This window comes from Tetrahymena thermophila (genome assembly GCF_000189635.1).
Source record: "Tetrahymena thermophila SB210 genomic scaffold scf_8254475, whole genome shotgun sequence".
Lineage (NCBI taxonomy): Eukaryota > Ciliophora > Oligohymenophorea > Hymenostomatida > Tetrahymenidae > Tetrahymena > Tetrahymena thermophila.
The window spans coordinates 124,070-143,937 of NW_002476250.1; the positions used below are offsets into that span (position 1 = coordinate 124,070).

A 19,868-nucleotide genomic window follows, 5' to 3' on the forward strand; every position below is an offset into this window, starting at 1 on the left:
CTAATATTGTTTTGTTTTGAATTGATTTAATATTCATCACTTATTCAATTTAAAAATTGATTTTATAACATAAAATAAATTAAGCTGAATAAGCTTTACTGTTAAATATTAAATTTGAAATGTTGAAATGATGATGATGGTGAATTGATAGTTATTTTTAAAAAATTTAAGTTAAGTACTAAGATATATGACACGTAATACTTGAATAAATTAGTGTAAGAGTAAAGTATATCAGAGAACGGGACCAGCATTAATGACTTCCTTAGTGGCCTTATCTTGATACTTCTTGAAGTTCTTTTGGAACATACCAGCGAGCTTTCTTAATTCAGCATCGTAAGCAGCCTTATCAGTCCAGGTATTCTTGGGCATTAAGATAGAAGAGTCAACACCAGTAATTTGCTTGGGAACCTTGAAGTTGAATAATTCTAAGTTAGTGTATTCAGCCTTTTCTAATTCACCACTGTGGATGGCATCGATAATCTTTCTGGTAACCTTGAGACTCATTCTCTTACCAACACCGTACTTACCACCAGACCAGCTTTTTTATTAAATTATTACATAAATAAATATTTGATTTTTATATTAAATCTTACCCAGTGTTAACAATCCAGACGTGAGTGTTGTGCTTTTGAATCTTCTTGGCGAGCATATCAGCATAGAAAGTGGGGTGGAGGGGCAAGAAAGCTTCACCGAAGCAAGCGGAGAAGGTAGCTTGGGGTTCAACAATACCAACTTCAGTACCAGCAACCTTAGCAGTGTAACCAGAGATGAAGTGATACATAGCTTGTTCAGGGGTCAACTTAGCAACGGGAGGTAAAACACCGTAGGCATCACAAGTTAAGAAAATGATGTTGTTAGGATGGCCACCAACAGAGGGGAACTTAGCGTTGGGAATGTGTTCTAAGGGATAGCAAGCTCTAGTATTTTCGGTGATAGAGATATCAGTGTAGTTGACTTCTCTAGTACTCTTATCAAGGAATTTAACGTTTTCTAAGACAGCACCAAATCTGATAGCATCGAAGATTTCAGGTTCTTTTTCTCTGCTGAGATCAATAGCCTATTAATAAAGATTAAAGATAAATAAATTTTTTATTAATTTTTTTATTAAAATTGTTCTAGATATTAGTTATATATATCTATTTATCTTTCTAATCTAAACTTTATCTGATTTGAATAAATTTTAAATCGTTAATGTTGGGGATTATTACTTACTAACTAAATAAATAACTAGCTAATTAATTATCAATCGATTTCTGATACTAATCCAGAAATCAAAAAAATTTTATTTTAATTTTCTATTTATTTTTTGCTAATTATTTCTAAATTTTAAGTGTTTGGTTTATTCTAAAGCTATCAATTTGTGTTTGGCTTTAATTTGCTTTTTTTTTAGTAAGTATATATTGAAAAAAGTTATTTGTAATTACCTTAGCGTAGCAACCACCTTCGATGTTGAAGACACCATCATCACTTTTATATAAAAAAATATATCAATAAGTTGCTTAGTCATCATTATATAATTATAGTCAGCAATTATAATAGTAAAATTTAAGATTACCTCCAGCAGTGTTCATCATCACCCAATAATTTTCTGTTGGGATCAGCAGAAAGAGTGGTCTTACCAGTACCAGAAAGACCGAAGAAAAGAGTAATATCACCCTTAGCACCTTCAGTAGCAGAGGAGTGGAGAGAGAGAATACCCTTTTGAGGCATCTTGTAGTGCATAACACCGAAAACACCCTTTTTCATTTCACCAGCGTATTAAGTACCTAAGATAACGATTTCGTTACTCTTGAAGTTGACTTAAACGGTGGTTTCACTGGTAAGATCCTTAATGGGGACGGGGGCCTTCATTTCACCAGCGTTGAAGATGTGGAAATCGATGTTCTTGTCATCGGAGAAGTCTCTAGCTAATTCTTCAGCGGTAGGTCTAATTAACATATTCTTCATGAAAAGAGCGTGGTAAGATCTACTGCAGACAACTCTAACTTTTAATCTGTACTTAGGATCCCAACCAGCATAACCATCGATAATGTAAACCTATTTATTAGAATTATGAAAGTGTTCAATAGAAGATCTCCAAGTTAAAATGCTTTCAAGAGAAGCAATCTTGAACAAATAAATAAAATAATTACTCTCTTCTTTTGGTTGAGGTACTTGAGGGTCAAATCTCTGCAGAATTAGTGAGATTCTTCACAAACAGGGATGTTGACATCACCCCACCAGATGGTGTCCTTTGAGGCTTCGTTGAGGACGATTCTCTTCTCCTTGGGGGTACGACTATATATTGATAAAAAGAAAATATTAGATTGATTTTTAAAATTTTTGGAACACAACTAAGAATATTTTTTTCATATCCAAAATGGAATGTTCCTAATATCAAAAATAAAATGAAGGTTACCCAGTTCTTTGACCAGAGTAGGCGACGAGAGCACCAGTGGAACCTAATTTATGATTGGAAAATGTATTATAAATATGTTTATGAACATAATGTCAATTAATTTAAGAGAATCAGCATTTTTTGTATCTATTGAAAGGAATTAGAACAAGTATGTTCTTTAGATAAGCAATATGGTGATATCTCCTAAATGAATTTTTTAAATTGTGAGCGTACTGATTTGGTTGGTGGCAGTCCAGGGATCAGAGGGAGGAATGCAAGAAGTGGCAATTTCGTATAATTAGGCAACACTATTATTAGTAAAAAGTAGGATGAGAATTAAGCATTTTTAAATGTAGAGATTAATTTATGAAACTTAACGTTGTCATTATGGCAAAAAGTTTGAACAAAAAAGACGAAGCAAGGGTAAATGTAAATTTTAAGTACCTGGGGTTGTAGAGGATGTTCTTATTGACGATACCGAATCTATCAAGACCGTAGTATTTACCAGTACCTTGAAGAGTAGCACCGTTGAACTTAAGAAGTTTGCTAAGCATTTTTAGAATTTGTCTAAGATTTTATTTTTTTATTAAATTTTTTATTTATTTAATTATCTAATGATCTTTGTTTTTAAGCCATAGCACTAGGGAGATAGATCTATGTTTGCTTAATTTAAAAAACCTGTTTAAATAATCTGTCATTTGTGCACAGATTATTTACTTTATGACGAAAGCTTATCAGCAAGTTTTACCAATAAAAACTAGCAAAATCCCCCCACCTTGCAGCTTTAAACCTAGGTAACTCTGTTATACATTACAATGCAATAGTGCTAGAATAGTTAAAAAAAGAAAATTTTATATTTCTTACCTTATATGAATGAAATTCTCATACTAAATATTTGTGTCAGAAATAATGCATCAATTAAAATACTTAATCTATCATTAATTGATAAAGAGTGAATATTTGATAACAATAATCAAATTGGTAAAAAGGTAATTGATATCTATTTATTTATTTTTTATATTTATTTTGAAGTTAATCTCTTGATTAAAAGTACGTCAGTATTGAAAAATTCCGCATTAATAATATTGTCAAGCATACCCATTTTTGAAATTTCTTATACACTTTAACATGAAAGATATATAGAATCATACTATTTAATGTGTACGCTTTAAAATTCACAAATATCAAAGCTAAAATAAATAAGGTAAAGCATATCTTTATTTTAGCGATTACAATTTATAGATAAAAAAAGACAAATACTTTCAATAGTATCTCACAATTCTATCTATTTTAAAACTCAATTTCCAATCTTATAATTTTAATATATTAAAATATGTATTTTTTTCCTATATTTTGCTAGCTATTGACGAAGTTATCTTTGAATTTTCAAACCAATTATTCTATAAAAAAGATAGTGAATAAAATATTAATTTAAGTGAAATTAGGAAATTAATTCTATCAGCAGCTCTTTATATATTTGGATATAACAAATATATCCTCAAGGAATGAATAATACTCATATATTTTTAAAAGATAAATAAAAATTGTTTTTTTCAAAAGAGAATAAATAAAATAAAGATAATCAAAATTAGGATATCAAAGTATTAGCTAATATCTCAATTTTATACGTATTTATTCCATTAATGTGAATTAAATTAGAAATAATGCTAAAAGAATGATTCACATGCATTAAATAGATATTTAAATTGAAATGAAATAGAATCAAGAAGATGATAAAATATTTCTATACAGAATTCTTTTAAAATTGTTCATTTGGTATTACTATTTTATATTTATCAGAAAGTAAGTTAATAATGCAACGTGCTTTTAATCAAAATAAATAAACAAATCTATTTTACCTCTTAAAAAATTTAGATTGCAAATATTCATACATTAACAAATAAAATTCATTTAATGAAATTAAATTATTTTATTCCATTTGTGCTTGGTTATTTTAAAAGATTTTTCAATAAATTTTACTATTTTAAATTTTAATTCCAACAATTTCAACAATTTTGATGCTATTTATAAATTCCATTTTTAATGATTGCCCCATTTTATACCAGTAAAAATAAATAAATAAAATAAAAATTCAAAATAAAAGATACTAAGTTAAGAATAAATAAATCTTTTATAATTACCCACTTTTATATTTTTTATAATAATAGTTTTCTTTAATCTTTTAACATAACTAAGGATTTTCTTTTAATTTTTAAAATTACTAAAATGCACACTCGCTCTCATCAACTTTACACAAATATAATTATTATATTTATTTGAATTTAAATTATTTTAATTTTTAAATAAAAATATACTGAAATATTGAAAAATTAAATGGGTTTCTTTACATTCATTTCTATAATTTTAATGATTTATTGTAAATAAATATAAATATTTTTTCTAAATCTTTTGCATTTTTTTAAGCTTGCATTTAAACTAAGCATACAAATTTTATTAAAAATAAATATGTACTTTAATCCTTATTAATAAACTTTTAAAGTGTAAATTTAAAATTTAATTAATTAATTATTATTATATGTAATCATGAGAAAATTAGTAATTTATTTTTTGAGGCTGCTATTTGAATTGTTTCTATTTCTTATTTCAGTTCTGGCTATTTCTCTTCTATTTGTTCAGCATTTACTTCATTATTTTCTTTTACGGTTTTTTAGGGTATAATTTTAGGTTGATTTGAACCTTATGGCAATATATAAAAGGAAATTTTATATTTTGTATTGATATTTTTAAAATATCAAAATATCTTTTTAATTTAAAAAAAAAAATGAAAATCTAAATAAAATTAAATCAAAGATGTATATAAATGTAAATTAATTAATTATAGCTTACAAATGAAATAAAATATATAAAATTAACTTATTATATTAAAATATATAAACATATTTCTATTTTTAGTTTGTAGATTTGTTAATTTATTTTTTTGAGATAATTTAACTTATTTTTTCTTAGAATTTACTATTTTATCATTTAAAAAAAACAAACTTTACGAGTCTCTTCAACTTTAAATATTTTCTTTTTATGTTTTGAATTTCTCCCCTTATTAAAAAAAATATAAAAAAACTTCTAATTAAATTTAATAAAATATTTATTTACTATGCCAATATAATTAAACTAAGAAGATGAGGTAAATGGGAAGTAGCTTTATAAAGTCCATTTTCAACAAAATCTCCAATATCACAATACCTTTATTTATTTTTATTTTATTAAAGGGAAAAAATGTATTTATTGAAAATAAATACTTCATTGATATAAATAATTCTTTGAGGTTTTTGCATTTTGAGATCTCCTAACTCAGTTTAAGGGCACCTTGTTTTTTAATTGAGCTAAAACTTTTAATTTAGAAATTTTAACTAAAAATTAATTTTATTAATCTAAAAAATAAAACTTTGATTAAATGTAGAGTGTTTTAAGATTTTAACAACTAGAAATTCCTTCAGATATTTTAATTACTCCATTGACATCAATTTAGAGTTTACTTTTAATAAATAAGTTTGGTGAATCTAATTTTAATTTTGTAAAATACCTCATAAACATTTTTAATGCAGAGAGATTATGGTAATTTTTTAAATTATCATGCATCAACTTTAAAAATTTCTGATCTACCTACTTTTCACTAAATTTAATTAGCTAAAAATTTACATTTTTACAATATTTACATATGTTGCATGGTAAGAGATGTTAAGTATTTATAAGCTTATACTGGTAAATTTTGTAATCCTATTTATCCATTTAAACTAATTTTGAGATAATATTATTAAGTATTAATATTACACAATATTAAAATTTTATACGATATCGATATCTCTAAGCTTTCAAATGTGCTTATTTCGTTCAATCCTAGACATAAATACTACAGACCTATATCTCCAACATTTGTATATCTGAATTAAACATTAATTAAAATACAATGAATATAAAAAAAATAATCAACTCAAGCTAAAGATTTAATTTTTTTAGTTTCCTGCATTTAGAAATTTATTTTGCAAAATTTGCAATTCCTTCATCCCCAAATTAATTTTCTCTATTGATAGGAATATGATTAAGTAATCTTCAAAGTTTAAATTAATATACTTAAAAGATAAGTAAAGCTATTCAAGTTCCAAACATTTGCTAATCTACTCAGTTAAAATTACTAAACCTTCAATGTTTAATTAGTTAGAGCTAAGATTTATTTAGAAATATTTTTAATAAGTTTGGTTCTAATTTTAACTACCTAAAACTGAAGGTTAAGCTGTTTAATTCACTGAAACTTCTAACCATTACTCCCATATGCTCAATTGTTTCATTATCTATTTGATTACCTCTAGAAAATACATGTTATTTTTGCAGAAAATTAAATTTTATAAATCAAAAAAATAAATTGAAATAAAATAATAAAATATAAAAAGGAAAAAACAAACATTTTTTACCCAATATTAATATCTAAATTATTAATGAATTGAAACTTTTTCAATGTTTAACACAGCAATTTTATTCCTTCTTACTAAACTTCTGTGTAGCTAAAAAAATAAAAAAATTTTATTTTTTGTTAATTTATCAATAATTTACTTTAAATTAAGAGAAATCTGTTAAAGCTGAAGACAGTTTTTTATTCCTTAGCAAAAAATTGAAAGTCCTTAATCTTTGATCTTAAATGTACTTAAAATATTTTAATTTTTTATAAATTTAAATGGTTTTATAAGCTGACTACCTGAGATCGAAGTTAAAAGAAATAAGATTTTCTACATTTACCATTTTATTAAAAATACTAAATAAATAGTAAAGACTCACTTCATTTATTTAATTGAATCTAATTTTATTTTAATCTTAATTTTTAGAATTTTAAAATAACTTTGAAAATACTTAAAGCTTATGTGCAAAATATTCGGGTTTCTTTAGACGAACTTGCTGATTTCTTCTATTTCTGGTTATTCTATTATTTATTATCTTTTTTTTTGCGATAAAATTATTTTAAATAAACTTTAATCGTGATTAAATTTAAATTTTAAGAAGATACTTGCATTAGCTTAGATCAAAATTAACTGTTGAGAGGTTTGAAATTTCCAAATTATTTAACTTTTGATAATAAATAAAATAAATTTATATGAAATCTGAAATCATTAAAATACTTTTGAGATGCTCCTGATTATCATTATATAAAATAGTTTTATTTTGTTTTTTTTTATCTTTTTGTATATTTTTTTTTTATTAAACTTTGAAAATTAAATAGAATTTTTACTTTTATAAGAATTTGAGATATTAAAATAGATTTTATCTGATTCATTAAACTAATTAATTTTTTAATGAAGAATAGAGAAAGTTTATCTATGTTTTTATCATTTAATATTAAAAGATGAATTTGAATTCTAGTATGCTAAAAAAAAATCAAAACATATTTCCTTCACATGTTATTATTAAATTTGATTAATTTTAGTTTAAAAGTTATAAAATAAATTTAAAAATTATTCATAATATCAGATGAAAACTTAGTGAGTTTATAAAGATCTTTTATTTTTTTGAAAATAAAAACTATTTTAATTTTTATAAAATTCTTACTTTTTATCTTTAAATATTATCAAATAAATTTGAATTAATTTTATGATAATTTTTATGTTTTATATAAAAAATGAGGATATAAATTTTTAGTTAAAATATATTTAAGCTTATTTAATTTTATTGTTTCATATTTGTAATTGATTTTGTTATTAACTAATTTTTATAAAATTTATGAATTAACTAAAAAATTGTATTTATGACTTAGTGAGATAAATTTATTTTTGATGTTTTTTTCTTTTAAATTTTGAATAAAAAAAATAAAACTCAGCTATAACATTTATCAAAAAAAAAAGTTAATTTTATATTTTTAATAGTTAAATTATTAATTTTAATAACAATTTAGATTTAATGACTAGTGATTGATCTAAAATTAACTTCATAAAAAGTTACTATTATTTTTTTTTGAAATATAAAATTGTTATTTATTTGAGTTTAATTTTACTGTACGAAAACAGAATAACTCATTTTAGTAGAAATAAAAATTTTCATTATTAATTAATTAATAAAGAATTTTTTGATCTAAAGTAGGATCTGATGAATTTCAAGAAATAAAAATTTAATTTGATTCTAGCTTTCCTTAAATTTACTTTAATTAAAATAATAAATTGATAGGAATTTTTGTTTAATAATTTAGGTGATATCAGTAAGATATAAAAAAATAAGATATCACGAGTATTTTAATTTAATATTTAATTGTGAGACACACGTTTACTAAGCACAAAAATAAATATATATTTATATAGCGGATATCAAAGTGGGAAAAGGAGATATAATAGAGCTAAAATACCAAATATAAAGTACAATTTCAAAATATTTATAAGTATCTTATGGAGCAATGAATGATATTAGCTACATAGTAAATGAAGTTTAAATCGCATTTTTGGTGTTTGCAGAGTGGTATATGAAAGCAATTCTTGTATGTAGAATCATAATGGAGTATGTAGAATTTATAATTAATTCTAGTAGAAGGCTCTAATTTCTCCTTTCATTAAGATTTGCTTTTCTTTCAATTTTTTTCTCTTAAGATAGCGGGGGAAATTAGCGTTTATTAAATTTTGGTGTTTTAACACAATAAAAAATAAATATAATATTAGTAGTAAATGGATTTTAAGTATTATACTTTTGTTTTTACCCTAATCCTTGTAGATACCGCTAAAATTGTTTTTATTATAGCCTTTGGAGTTTTGTATTTTTTTAACTGCTAAATATTTATCATAGTTTATTTTTGATTTACTCTTTTTTACAAAAAAATTTTTAAAAATAAATGATATTCTTTCATAAATGTCAAATTGCTATAATTTAAAAAGCTGTCAATCGAATTAAAGAGAAGCAAGATAGCAGTTTAGAGTGAGCTTAAAATGGATTTGATACGTTTTATATGAATAAAAATACAATTTATGTTGCTTTTATTAGAAGTGATATCAATTTTTTTACTGAAATTTTTATTTTTAGGCATTTTATTTAGGAGGATATAAAGATTATGTAAAATTCTATCTAAATTTAATGACTTAGGCGATGATTAAAGTAGAGGAAATTATCAGGTGAAAAAAGATTAACAAAATTAGTGATATGAAATAAGAGAAATAGCAAATAAATAATATATAATAATAAATGAATAAGAAGTTGAGTGCTTAGCTATTAATAAAAAAGTGGGTAGGAGCTAAGTAGGAGGAAGAAAGGAAGGAAGTAAAAAAGATAGAAGATTTGGGGAAAATTAAATTAAATAATTTATTTATTTAAAATGAATGAAATTAAATAAATAAATAAAAATATAACTCAAGTAGGACCTACCTACTTATCTAATTATTTATCAATTTTATAATTTCTCCTTTTAATTTTATATGAAAATAGATAAAACAAACAAGCAATTTTTTAAATTTTGAATTTGAACTTAAGTTTTTTATGGCTGAAATAGCAACTCGCCATTTATTTTTATTTTCATTTATGTCTCTTGTAAGGCATGATTTGAGAAATAAAGGCAGTATATTTTATAATTAATGGAATTATAAAGAGTGATTAAGCTTGTTCGCTCGCTTGTCTTTCAAGTGAAGAGCAAAGTAGAAATTAGTGATTGAAGAGCAGAAATAAAATTTCTATTTAAGAATTAAAGTGAAAAAATAAACACTTTTAAATTTGGGTCATTGAAAAATCAATAAGATCCAGCAAATCTTAAATCAAAATTCTAAATTTGTATTAAGTTAATTTAAATTATTATAAGACTTTCTTCACTGAACATCTTTTTTTTTAAATTTTTAAAGTTTTGCTATTATAAATTTTTGTAAGTACTTATTATCAGTTATGACTTTTAAAAAATATCAAGGGAAAGTTAAGAAAAATATTCTGTTTTATCCTAAGTGTATTGCGATTAATGAGAATCAAAGAAGTCGCAATTAGAATATTTACCAGTTTGAAATTAAAATACTTGCATTTACTGTATATTTGTATCAAATAAAAGCTAAAAAAACATAGTTGCATGTTACTAATTCAACAAATTATGAATTTTAGATAGAGCTAATAATCATTCAAATATTTGAAATATTTTTGTTATTTTCTGTGTATTTTTTCCTCTTTATTATTTTCTGAAAATAGAAGTAAGAAAGGTAAGCTGAGGCGTATAGTAAAGTATTTACAAAAGAATTGTTAGCTTATTGAAAAAGAAAATTGTTATTGAGAATTAATATATATTTTTTATTAATGCATCGGATGAGGTGGGGAGTTAGATAAAAAATAGAATCTATTTTTTTTGATTTGTTTCAAAGAGAAGAGAGTTATAAAACAAGCTTTATTTGCTATATAAAATCAAAGAGGTAGACTTAATGCTCATACAAATTATTAAAGAACGAACATATGGAAAAATATTACAGACATTTAGCAGTGCTAAATATTGATTTATTAGATTTGTTGCTGATAAGAAGAATTTAATAATAATAAATAAATCACAGCTCTCCTTAAGAAAATAAAATAAGGAATAATTTATTTGCTAACTAGCTAACTAACAAACTATCAATCTATTTATTTATTTTTATATTAACTGGTTGACTGATTGATGATCAATTTATGAAGGATAGGAAAGTAGGAAAAACAAAAATAATACGACAAAGGAGGAGTATCTTAATAATAGATACTTAAAAATATTAAACCACATATTTATTAGATGAGGAAAAATCAAAAAAATAAATAATTAAATAAATAAAATAACAAATCTCTAATACCTTCGTTCTGCTTGCTTGCTACTCTTCATTTAGAATACTTAATTGTATTTTACCTTTTAATATTAATTTAACTATGTTAGACTGATAGGATTTATTGATATATAGATGTAATGAAAGAAGGATAGGTAGGAAGAGGGGAAATAAAAAAGAAAGAAAAATTGAAAGAATCCAACAAAAAATAAAAAAATTTCCACATATTTAAAAAATATAGTAAGAAAGAAAAAAAAAATCAATATTAGTATATATCTTTAAAAAAATAGAGCAATAAAACAAAGAAAAACACAAAATAAATAACAAAAAAAAAGAAAACATAATAGTGCCTTTTTGGCAATAGAAAAGAGAAAGGAAATCAAAAAAAATATATTTTGCATCAATACCAAAAAATGAGTTTAGTGATGCAACCTCTCGTTATCAAAGATGAGGTTAAACAAGAAAATGTCATCATCGAATAGCCTAATCCTGTCAAGATTCCTATTCCAGTCGATACTCAACTTGTTTCTTAAGCTAAACAAATCGCCTAAACTTTATCTGCAGCTGCTACCTCTACTTCTTCTGCTTCTTCTTTAACTTAGCAAAATACTTCTTAGTAGGGTTCTTCTGCTTCTATTTCCAATTAATAGACTACTATTTCTGCTCCTACCTAAAATACACAACAGACCATTAAAGCAAGCATAATTTAATCAACTTCTGCTACTACTCCTACTCTCAAAACCTAGAAATCTTTCAACCCAACTGAGAGCTACTTGTCTAACTTTACTGCACCTCCCGTTAATCCTACTTAAGGTAAAAATTACTTCTATTTATTTTAAAATTAATTCATCATTAGTAGCATTTCAATCTAATTTCTAAAATTTCAAAAATAAAATAGGAAACACAAATGTCATCGTAGGTTCATCCAGTAGTCGTATAGGATAGAATGGGATTGGATCATCCTCTATTTTCTCTTCACTTGCAACTACATTTAAGCCCTCTTAGAATACTACTACACAGGCTATAATCGCTCCTTCAAATAATACCTCTACCTCTTCAGGTGTTTAAGCAAATAATTTAGGAGACTCCGCTGATGTAGCAAATTTCACTAACCACATTTTCTCTTAGCCTTACTTATTCTACTAGAGCAATAATATGAATATCCCTCAATTAGAGGCATCCATGGATGATTTGTATACCGTCTTTACCTTCATCGTTCCAAACAAACCATACCCAAATAACTCTACAAACTCCTAGTTACAAAAAAATAATAGTAGCAGTAGTAATAATAATAACAACAGCAATAATCCTAGCTCTTCAGCAAATGGTAGCTCAACTAGCACAAACGCAGCTACTGGAAATGTAAATACAACACCATTGATTAACAATAGCACTAAAGCTAATGGTGCCTATACAAGCTATAACTCATCCAACAATTTAAGTTCCTTATCAAGTAACTCTAATACACCTATAATTTAGCACTCTTCACTTTTAAATGCCTCCTCTAACTTAGCAAACTCAAATAATACAACAACCAGCAGCATATCACCAAAAGGATTCTAAAAGAGCGTCGATGGATCTAGTAAGTCACACAGAAATAGCTTTAGCAGCGCAACCACTACCCCTAAAGTTCCTCACTTCGGACTCTCTGGGTAGAATAAAGAAGAAAGAAAGTCAAGCGCAAAAGGCTAGAGTCTAGTTGATATTATTAAGCAGCAATGCACTGAAGACGAAAGTAAATTAATTATTTTATCAAATAGATCCAAAATCCTATCAAAATCTTCCCTTTCACTAATAATACCCCCAGAATATATAATGCTTCATAACTTGATTCGAAATTACTATTTTGATTTTTAATTCTATTAATACTCTTCTTCACTTTTTTCTTTCTACTTTTGATTCGCTCACTCACTCAATCAATCAATCACTCACTAATTCATTCCTCCCTTTTTAAAGGCGCTTAGAAACAATTTAAAAGTTGAGTTTCTTTTTTTATTTTTTATTTTTTTTCCCTTATTTTTTCAGTCACTTTTTTTTGTTTTTTCAATCATTCATCGTCATTATCTCCATCTTAAAAATAACTTGCCACTCATAAAAATTTTGTCACTTAAAAAGGATAATTTTATAAAAAGACCCTACCAACTGCTTGCTTTTACCATTATTAGTTCCACAAATTTTTCTTCACCATTTTATAAATCTTTAAAATTTTTTCATCTGCTTAAAAAATCAGAAATATATTTTGAAAGGGGATTCATCATAATTTTTCATTAAATTTGTTTCCATCTATTCTAAATTTTTTTTTTTTTTCAATAAATAGAAAGAAAGAAATCTGATTCCATTCCAACATTTAATAACTTGGGATCTGGCTTCAAAAGTAACTTCAATTCATCGAGTAACTTAGGCAGTTTGACCCAACTTCCAATTGGTGGATTAAGTTAAACATCTATCACCAGTTTACTCAACTTATCATTGAATCAATTAAATAATAATGCTACTAACAACCCAAGCGGATTTAATCCAGTTAATTCTACTAATTTTGGTTTAAATAATTCTAGTTAAAATAATAATGATATTATGGAAAGTGAAGAAGCTGCCGCTATCGCATTTTTACAGTAATAAATTAAGCAAGAATAGCAATAGTAAGCTGTAAAGCAAGAACTTCAAATACAAGAGAGTTAATCATAGCTAAATGCCATGGCTGATGAAGAGGAAGAAAAAGTAGTCATGCCCGATTCTAATGATGATGACGATGAAGAATGCGAAGAAGAAGCTGAAGATGATGACAAAAAATCTGGAGAAGATTCAGGTAATGACGAAGATGAAGAAGCTCGTTTGATCCGTGAAATTAAGGAAATGAAAAAGAAAAAAGCTGGAGGATAGTCTATGTTTGCAAAGAATTTCAAAAAAGATGGTAGTTTCCTCTTTGGTGGCGAAGGTTAAGATGGTGATATCTTTGATTTTTGTGAAGAAAAGCTTGGTGGCGGAAGCAAAAAGTAAAAGAAAAACGGCAGTGGAGGACATAAAAATAAATTTGATACTAAAAACTTAGTTAAAAATTTCCTTAACTCCTTCATTTCTTTTGCTCATCACCCTGATGAGGAAGCTGCTATCATAGATGTTTTAGGCTTTGAAAGTAGTCCTTAACTCAATGACTTCCGCAGCAATCTCCGTAATTTTTTCAAAGGAAAAAAATTCAACCGTGTTCTCTTAAAAGAATTTATCTTTGAAGATTTATTTAGACCTCTCTTCCTCTTCTTCCTTGAAAACAGAGCACTTAATTGGATTGAAAGTGGAAGAATGAAAGATAAGGCCTCTCATTTACGTGCACTTAAAAATTTCATATTCGTCTGCTAGCATTACGATTAAATTAAATCATGGCGCTTTAGATACAATTTTGTATAAAACTGATAAACTTAAAAAATAGTTTTCTTTGCTTTTGAAAATTGATTTATTTTAGTTAGTTAGATATTTCGATTTGAAATATCTATAGATCGATCTATCTATCTATCTATGCTAGAAAAAAAATGCTTTAATCATTTAATAAATCATCCTTTAAATTAATAAATTCAAAGCACATTTTGAAAATTAATAAAAGTAATATCAAACCACACATTTTACTACAAATACTTTTTGAAATCTAAAGTATTTTCAATATCGATGGATTTAAATTAATTACTCACACTTTTAATTAGGATCAAATCAAATTTTGAATTTTAATAACAAAAAATTATAAAATTAACCTTCCTCTATTTATAAAACTCAAATAACAATTCCTTCAGAAAAAGATATCTATTACATTTTCAATTAAAACTGAACAAAAATGAAACCCTCAAACTTGAGAAAGAACCAACCAATCCCTGTTTCCTACAAAAATGATCTGCAATAGAAAGATGACTAGCTGATTGACTAACTTATAAATTTTGAAAAGAATTTTAATCTCTGTAATCAAATATTTATCATCTTAGGAGAATCAAAACATTTTGTTTATAAGTAGAAAGAAAATTTTCAAATAAATAAATAAAGTAAACAACTTAAAATATCCACATAAATAAATAAATAAAATAAAATATCAAAATCCTCATTTTAAATTTTAAATAAAAACCTTCCAACATCTTTGATCTCTAAATTAACAACAAATAAACTACTTATAATTCCAAAAAAAATTTTCATTTATTGTAAAAAATATAATCTAAAATTAGAAGATAAATCCATCACTTATGTAATAAAATTAAATTCATTATATTATCTCGTAAATCATTTAAATTTATTCATATATATCATATTGTAAAAACTTCTTAAATTTAATTTCACCCAAGCTTATCAATTGATTTACATTCAATAATTATTCAAAACTTGCTATTGTTGTGATTGTTTATGTCTAATTATAAAACTTAATTATCAATTTAAAATCTGCTTTTTTAATTTTTGAATTTATTTATTCTTTATTCCTACACAATTTATTCTTTATTCCTACACAATTTATTTTTAAAAATAAGAAATCAAAGAATAGATTTGAATTTTTTCACCTCGCTATTTAAATAATAAATATAATTAATTACAAAAATTATTTATTATAGATTTTTTAAAAACAAATATGCAATTTTTAAATTTAAAATTAATCTTATTTATAGCAAGATCAAAAAGTAATTACTTTTTTTTCAAGAAATTTTATTTAAGGCTAATTTTAAAAAATTTTTCATGTTTTGTTAAATATTATTTAAATCTTAAAATGTAGGACTCTCTTTAATAGAGTCTTTACCAAAGAATTATAATTAAATAAGTACATATTTTTAACAAATCCTTTTAAATTTTGTTAACATAATTTTAATCTAATATATTTTGTAATACAAACCATCTCAAAATAATTTGAAATAATTCTTAAATTTCTAATTTTGGTTTGGTTTTAAAAATAAATATTTAATCAACATTTTTTGTAAAATATTTATCTATTTGGATGCTTTTACAGTCTTATTTTTAAATAAGGAAAATAATAAAAAATAAATAATGAATGCATATAAATTATTCAATTAATCTATTTTATGATTTAGCAGAAAATATTAATTATTAAATGTTTCTACAAAAATAACTCATAATAATTCAATTATTATTTTCACACAATGGAAGCATTAATTTATTTATTAATAGATAATTCAAAATATTGCATAGTTAGAGAATAAATTCTTAATTACTATATTAGTAGTTATTTAGTAGCAATCATTTCAAAGTAAATTTTTTATTTAATTAATAGTAAGTAGAAAGTTTGATAGTTAGTTAGTTATTTAGTTATTTAGTAAGTTAGCTAGTTTCGATACAATCAGTTATTTATTTTTTTTGAGATTACAACAAACTGAAATATGAATTCAGACGCTTAAGGTTTGAAAATTGCATAAAAGTATTAAGTAGGTTAATAATTTGGTTAGGGTTCCTTTGGTTCTATCCATTTAGGTAAATTTAACATCTTTTAACAAACCATTGAACAAATATTTAAAAATTATTATTTTTAAAATATATAGCTACTAATATAGAAACAGGAGAAATAGTAGCTGTCAAAATGGTAATATTGATATAAATTTAAATGTTTATTTACTATTTAGGTTATTGCCAAGTTGAAAGACTAAAAAAATAGCAATCCATTTATAAAATACTTTAAATTTTACAACTCTACTTCTAAATAAATATGAATTTCTTTGAATTAAAATCTGAATAAAAATAATAGGAAGACAGCAAAACTAAGCATCCTTAACTTACATTTGAAGCTAAAATATTTAAAGTGTTACAAGGCAAAGGTATACTAATATTTTCATACAGCTTTAGGTTCATTATTATATTCTTCTAATTTATTAAATTAAGCTGGTATTCCTACTCTTTATCATTGTGGTTAAGAAGGTGGCAAAAATGTTATGGTAATTGATTTGTTAGGGCCTTCATTAGAAGATCTTTTCAATTTGTGCTAAAGAAAGCTCTCTTTAAAGACTGTACTGATGATTGTGGACTAAATGGTATTTATAATATATAAAAAGTTCAATATAAACATTTATTAATGAATTAATTTTAAATAACAAATAAAAAAAGCTACTTAGAATAGAAACTTTTCACAGTTCTGGCTTTATACATAGAGATATTAAACCAGATAACTTCTTGATAGGACTTGGTAAAAAATCTAATTTGCTTTACATAATTGATTATGGTTTGGGTAAACGTTACCTTGATTCTAAAACTAAGTAGCATATTCCTTATAGAGAAAATAAGAATTTGACAGGTACAGCAAGATACGCTAGTATAAATGCCCACTTAGGTATTGAGTAATCAAGAAGAGATGATATGGAGGCTATTGGTTATGTCATAGTGTATCTTTTAAGAGGATCACTACCTTGGTAAGGTATAAAAGCATAAAATAAACAAGAAAAATACAATAAAATTATGGAAAAGAAAATGTCAACACCAGTAGAAATGCTTTGCAAAGGATTACCAAGTAACTTTATTGATTTATTTTGTTCGATAAACTAATTAAATTATAATAAAATAGTTGAGTTTTCTACTTACTTAAATTATTGCAGATCATTAAGGTTTGACGATAAAATTGATTACCTTCATATTAGAAAGATGTTTAAAGAGCTTTTTTATAGAGAAAAGTATGACTGGGATTATTTATTTGACTGGTGTCTTCCAATAGATGTAAAACTATTTTAATAAATCAAGTTAATCAATGTTTTTCTATATTATTAGTAATAAGTTAAATCATCTTGGAAAAATAACAAGATTACTATCAATGTTAGTTCTTAATAGCTAGAAAGGGCAAACAATCAAGATAAACTCAATGCAGAAGATAATGACTAAATACATTTGACCACAAATAGTTAATTCATTTATTTTTATTGAAAAATTAGATCTAATTAATGTTTAATTATTAAAAAATAAGATGATAATGATAAAATGAATGAAGAAGGCAAACCAATTAAGTCAGATTACCTTCAAAACAACGAAGATGCCCAAAAGGTTGTTTATCTTTCTGGTTAAGATAATAAATATGATGAGAATATAAATGATTCACATATAGCTGATGCAAATTAAATTCAAGAATTTTAGAATAATGTTTATTTGCCTGTTGATATTAAACCTGAAGAACTTTCAAGCGGATAAAATTATAATTATAATTACAATTATGATATGTATGCTACTCCTGCAGGAAATTATATGACTCCTGGAAACGGTTTACTTGATTTATCTGCTTCTAACTAATATGATCCAAACCAAATTCAACAGATGATAGGCTAAGTTTCAAACAGATCTGATGGCAAAAATAATTCTATGAATTAAAATCTAGATAATACACCTGAAGGTTACAAGCCTGGTCCTGTCCAACTAGAAGATATAAAAAGCTAGAATATCTAAAATCACGATGAAAAAAATAATAGCAATACTGTAGACAAAAGTGGATAAGAGGCTGTTTTCAACATGAATGACTGACCAAATATACTAATTAATTAAATAAATAATAATTTGTGTTTTTTTGTAAATTTACATTTTTCTTATTAGCCCATTTAACTCATTTTGTTATCTCATATTTCATTAAATTATTTGAGTTTAAAATTACTTCACTTTTTATTGGTTATTTGTATTGAATTAAATTATATGTGAGCGAGCATGAGTAGACAAATCAATTTATATTAAAAGTAGATACTACCAATTTTTAATTGAAATTTTATAAAAAAAAGCATAGTAATAAAATTAGAAAATGAATCACTAATAGATTTTAGATAAGCAGAAAGTTAGGACAAGAGATAAATACTTACTGAAAGAAAAATATGAAATATAGCCAACTAAAAAGGTGAAAAAGGAAAGACCTAAAAAATTCACTGATTTGGAATAAAAGTTGCATGATATTTAAGAATAAAATATGCCAAATGTGGATCCAAATAAGTTGTTTGATACTCTCAAAACTGCAGATTTCTCAGAATTTTTGAAGGAAGATAGTTAAAGATAAGAATGCCCTAATTGCAAAAAAAAGAGTAAAATTTATTGCGCTGATTGTTTAACTGTCTTATGCGAGCCCAGTTAGATTCCAAAGGTTTAACTTCCTTTCAGACTAACAATTGTTCATCACGATTAAGAAAAAACAAAAAAAAGTAGTGCTCTACCAGTCAAGTTATTGATAGAAAACAACGAAGAAAATTGCAAAATAATTCATTACCCATCTCATGAAATACCTGAGTTTGATCCTGACACTACTTTAATTTTGTATCCCCATAAAGACTCAACTAGAACTTTAGATTTAGATTTAGAAACAATGAAGCAAATAAAAAATGTAGTTGCTATTGATTGCACTTGGAACCAAACTAATAGCATATTAAACAATTTCACTAATCCAAAGTACAAGTATGTTAGATTAGAAGAGTATAATACCACATTTTGGAGATACTAATTCCACTAACCTAACTGCTTGGCAACAATAGAAGCTATTTACTACTTTTTCAAAGAATTTGATTGCAATTTCTCTTCAAAATAAATCAGCTAAAACTATGTATACGATGGCAAATATGATAATTTAATGTTTTTTTATCATTGGTAATATGAAATGATTTAAAACCATTATAAGTATAAAACAAGTAATACCTTTAGGAAAATTAAAGATTATATTAAGTACAATGAAAATGAACAAAAATAGGAAGTATAAAATGAATAAAACATTGAATAAAATTAGTAACAGTAAAATAACGAAAATAGTAATACAGAAGGGAAAGACAACGAATGAAGAA

The 19,868-nt window shown here is 24.7% G+C and overlaps 7 protein-coding genes across 7 annotated transcripts; 4 read left to right on the forward strand and 3 right to left on the reverse strand. All coding sequences in view use genetic code 6, as the record gives it.

The window, feature by feature from the left end:
- Positions 1 to 231: 231 nt before the first annotated feature.
- TTHERM_00420030 (phosphoenolpyruvate carboxykinase [ATP] protein) lies at positions 232 to 2,931 on the reverse strand (the record flags this gene model as incomplete). Its single annotated transcript, XM_001033258.3, has 8 exons — positions 232 to 538; positions 594 to 1,057; positions 1,425 to 1,467; positions 1,556 to 2,037; positions 2,133 to 2,277; positions 2,399 to 2,441; positions 2,612 to 2,685; positions 2,822 to 2,931. 8 exons carry the CDS (start codon positions 2,929 to 2,931, stop codon positions 232 to 234), a joined length of 1,668 nt encoding a protein of 555 aa, XP_001033258.2.
- Positions 2,932 to 3,505: 574 nt separating this feature from the next.
- TTHERM_000420039 (transmembrane protein, putative) lies at positions 3,506 to 3,886 on the forward strand (the record flags this gene model as incomplete). The annotated part of the gene is made up of 1 exon (XM_012799355.1): positions 3,506 to 3,886. The coding sequence occupies one exon, from the start codon at positions 3,506 to 3,508 to the stop codon at positions 3,884 to 3,886; it is 381 nt and encodes a 126-aa protein (XP_012654809.1).
- Positions 3,887 to 5,358: 1,472 nt separating this feature from the next.
- Positions 5,359 to 7,397, reverse strand: TTHERM_00420040 (hypothetical protein; the record flags this gene model as incomplete). Its single annotated transcript, XM_001033259.2, has 14 exons — positions 5,359 to 5,431; positions 5,489 to 5,578; positions 5,635 to 5,724; positions 5,781 to 5,870; positions 5,919 to 6,008; positions 6,052 to 6,129; positions 6,187 to 6,276; positions 6,327 to 6,416; positions 6,467 to 6,556; positions 6,609 to 6,698; positions 6,805 to 6,894; positions 6,944 to 7,033; positions 7,086 to 7,321; positions 7,392 to 7,397. 14 exons carry the CDS (start codon positions 7,395 to 7,397, stop codon positions 5,359 to 5,361), a joined length of 1,293 nt encoding a protein of 430 aa, XP_001033259.2.
- Positions 7,398 to 8,936: 1,539 nt separating this feature from the next.
- On the reverse strand, positions 8,937 to 9,386 carry TTHERM_000420059 (hypothetical protein; the record flags this gene model as incomplete). The annotated part of the gene is made up of 1 exon (XM_012799356.1): positions 8,937 to 9,386. The coding sequence occupies one exon, from the start codon at positions 9,384 to 9,386 to the stop codon at positions 8,937 to 8,939; it is 450 nt and encodes a 149-aa protein (XP_012654810.1).
- Positions 9,387 to 11,252: 1,866 nt separating this feature from the next.
- Positions 11,253 to 14,520, forward strand: TTHERM_00420060 (hypothetical protein; the record flags this gene model as incomplete). Its single annotated transcript, XM_001033261.2, has 3 exons — positions 11,253 to 11,925; positions 12,011 to 12,847; positions 13,430 to 14,520. The coding sequence occupies 3 exons, from the start codon at positions 11,253 to 11,255 to the stop codon at positions 14,518 to 14,520; spliced, it is 2,601 nt and encodes an 866-aa protein (XP_001033261.2).
- A 1,946-nt stretch (positions 14,521 to 16,466) lies between these two features.
- On the forward strand, positions 16,467 to 18,579 carry TTHERM_00420070 (Serine/Threonine kinase domain protein; the record flags this gene model as incomplete). The annotated part of the gene is made up of 8 exons (XM_001033262.3): positions 16,467 to 16,557; positions 16,626 to 16,666; positions 16,829 to 16,898; positions 16,963 to 17,111; positions 17,185 to 17,584; positions 17,639 to 17,787; positions 17,839 to 17,968; positions 18,032 to 18,579. The coding sequence occupies 8 exons, from the start codon at positions 16,467 to 16,469 to the stop codon at positions 18,577 to 18,579; spliced, it is 1,578 nt and encodes a 525-aa protein (XP_001033262.2).
- A 217-nt stretch (positions 18,580 to 18,796) lies between these two features.
- TTHERM_00420080 (DTW domain protein) lies at positions 18,797 to 19,864 on the forward strand (the record flags this gene model as incomplete). Its single annotated transcript, XM_001033263.3, has 1 exon — positions 18,797 to 19,864. The coding sequence occupies exon 1, from the start codon at positions 18,848 to 18,850 to the stop codon at positions 19,862 to 19,864; it is 1,017 nt and encodes a 338-aa protein (XP_001033263.1). The 5' UTR covers positions 18,797 to 18,847.
- Positions 19,865 to 19,868: the final 4 nt, after the last annotated feature.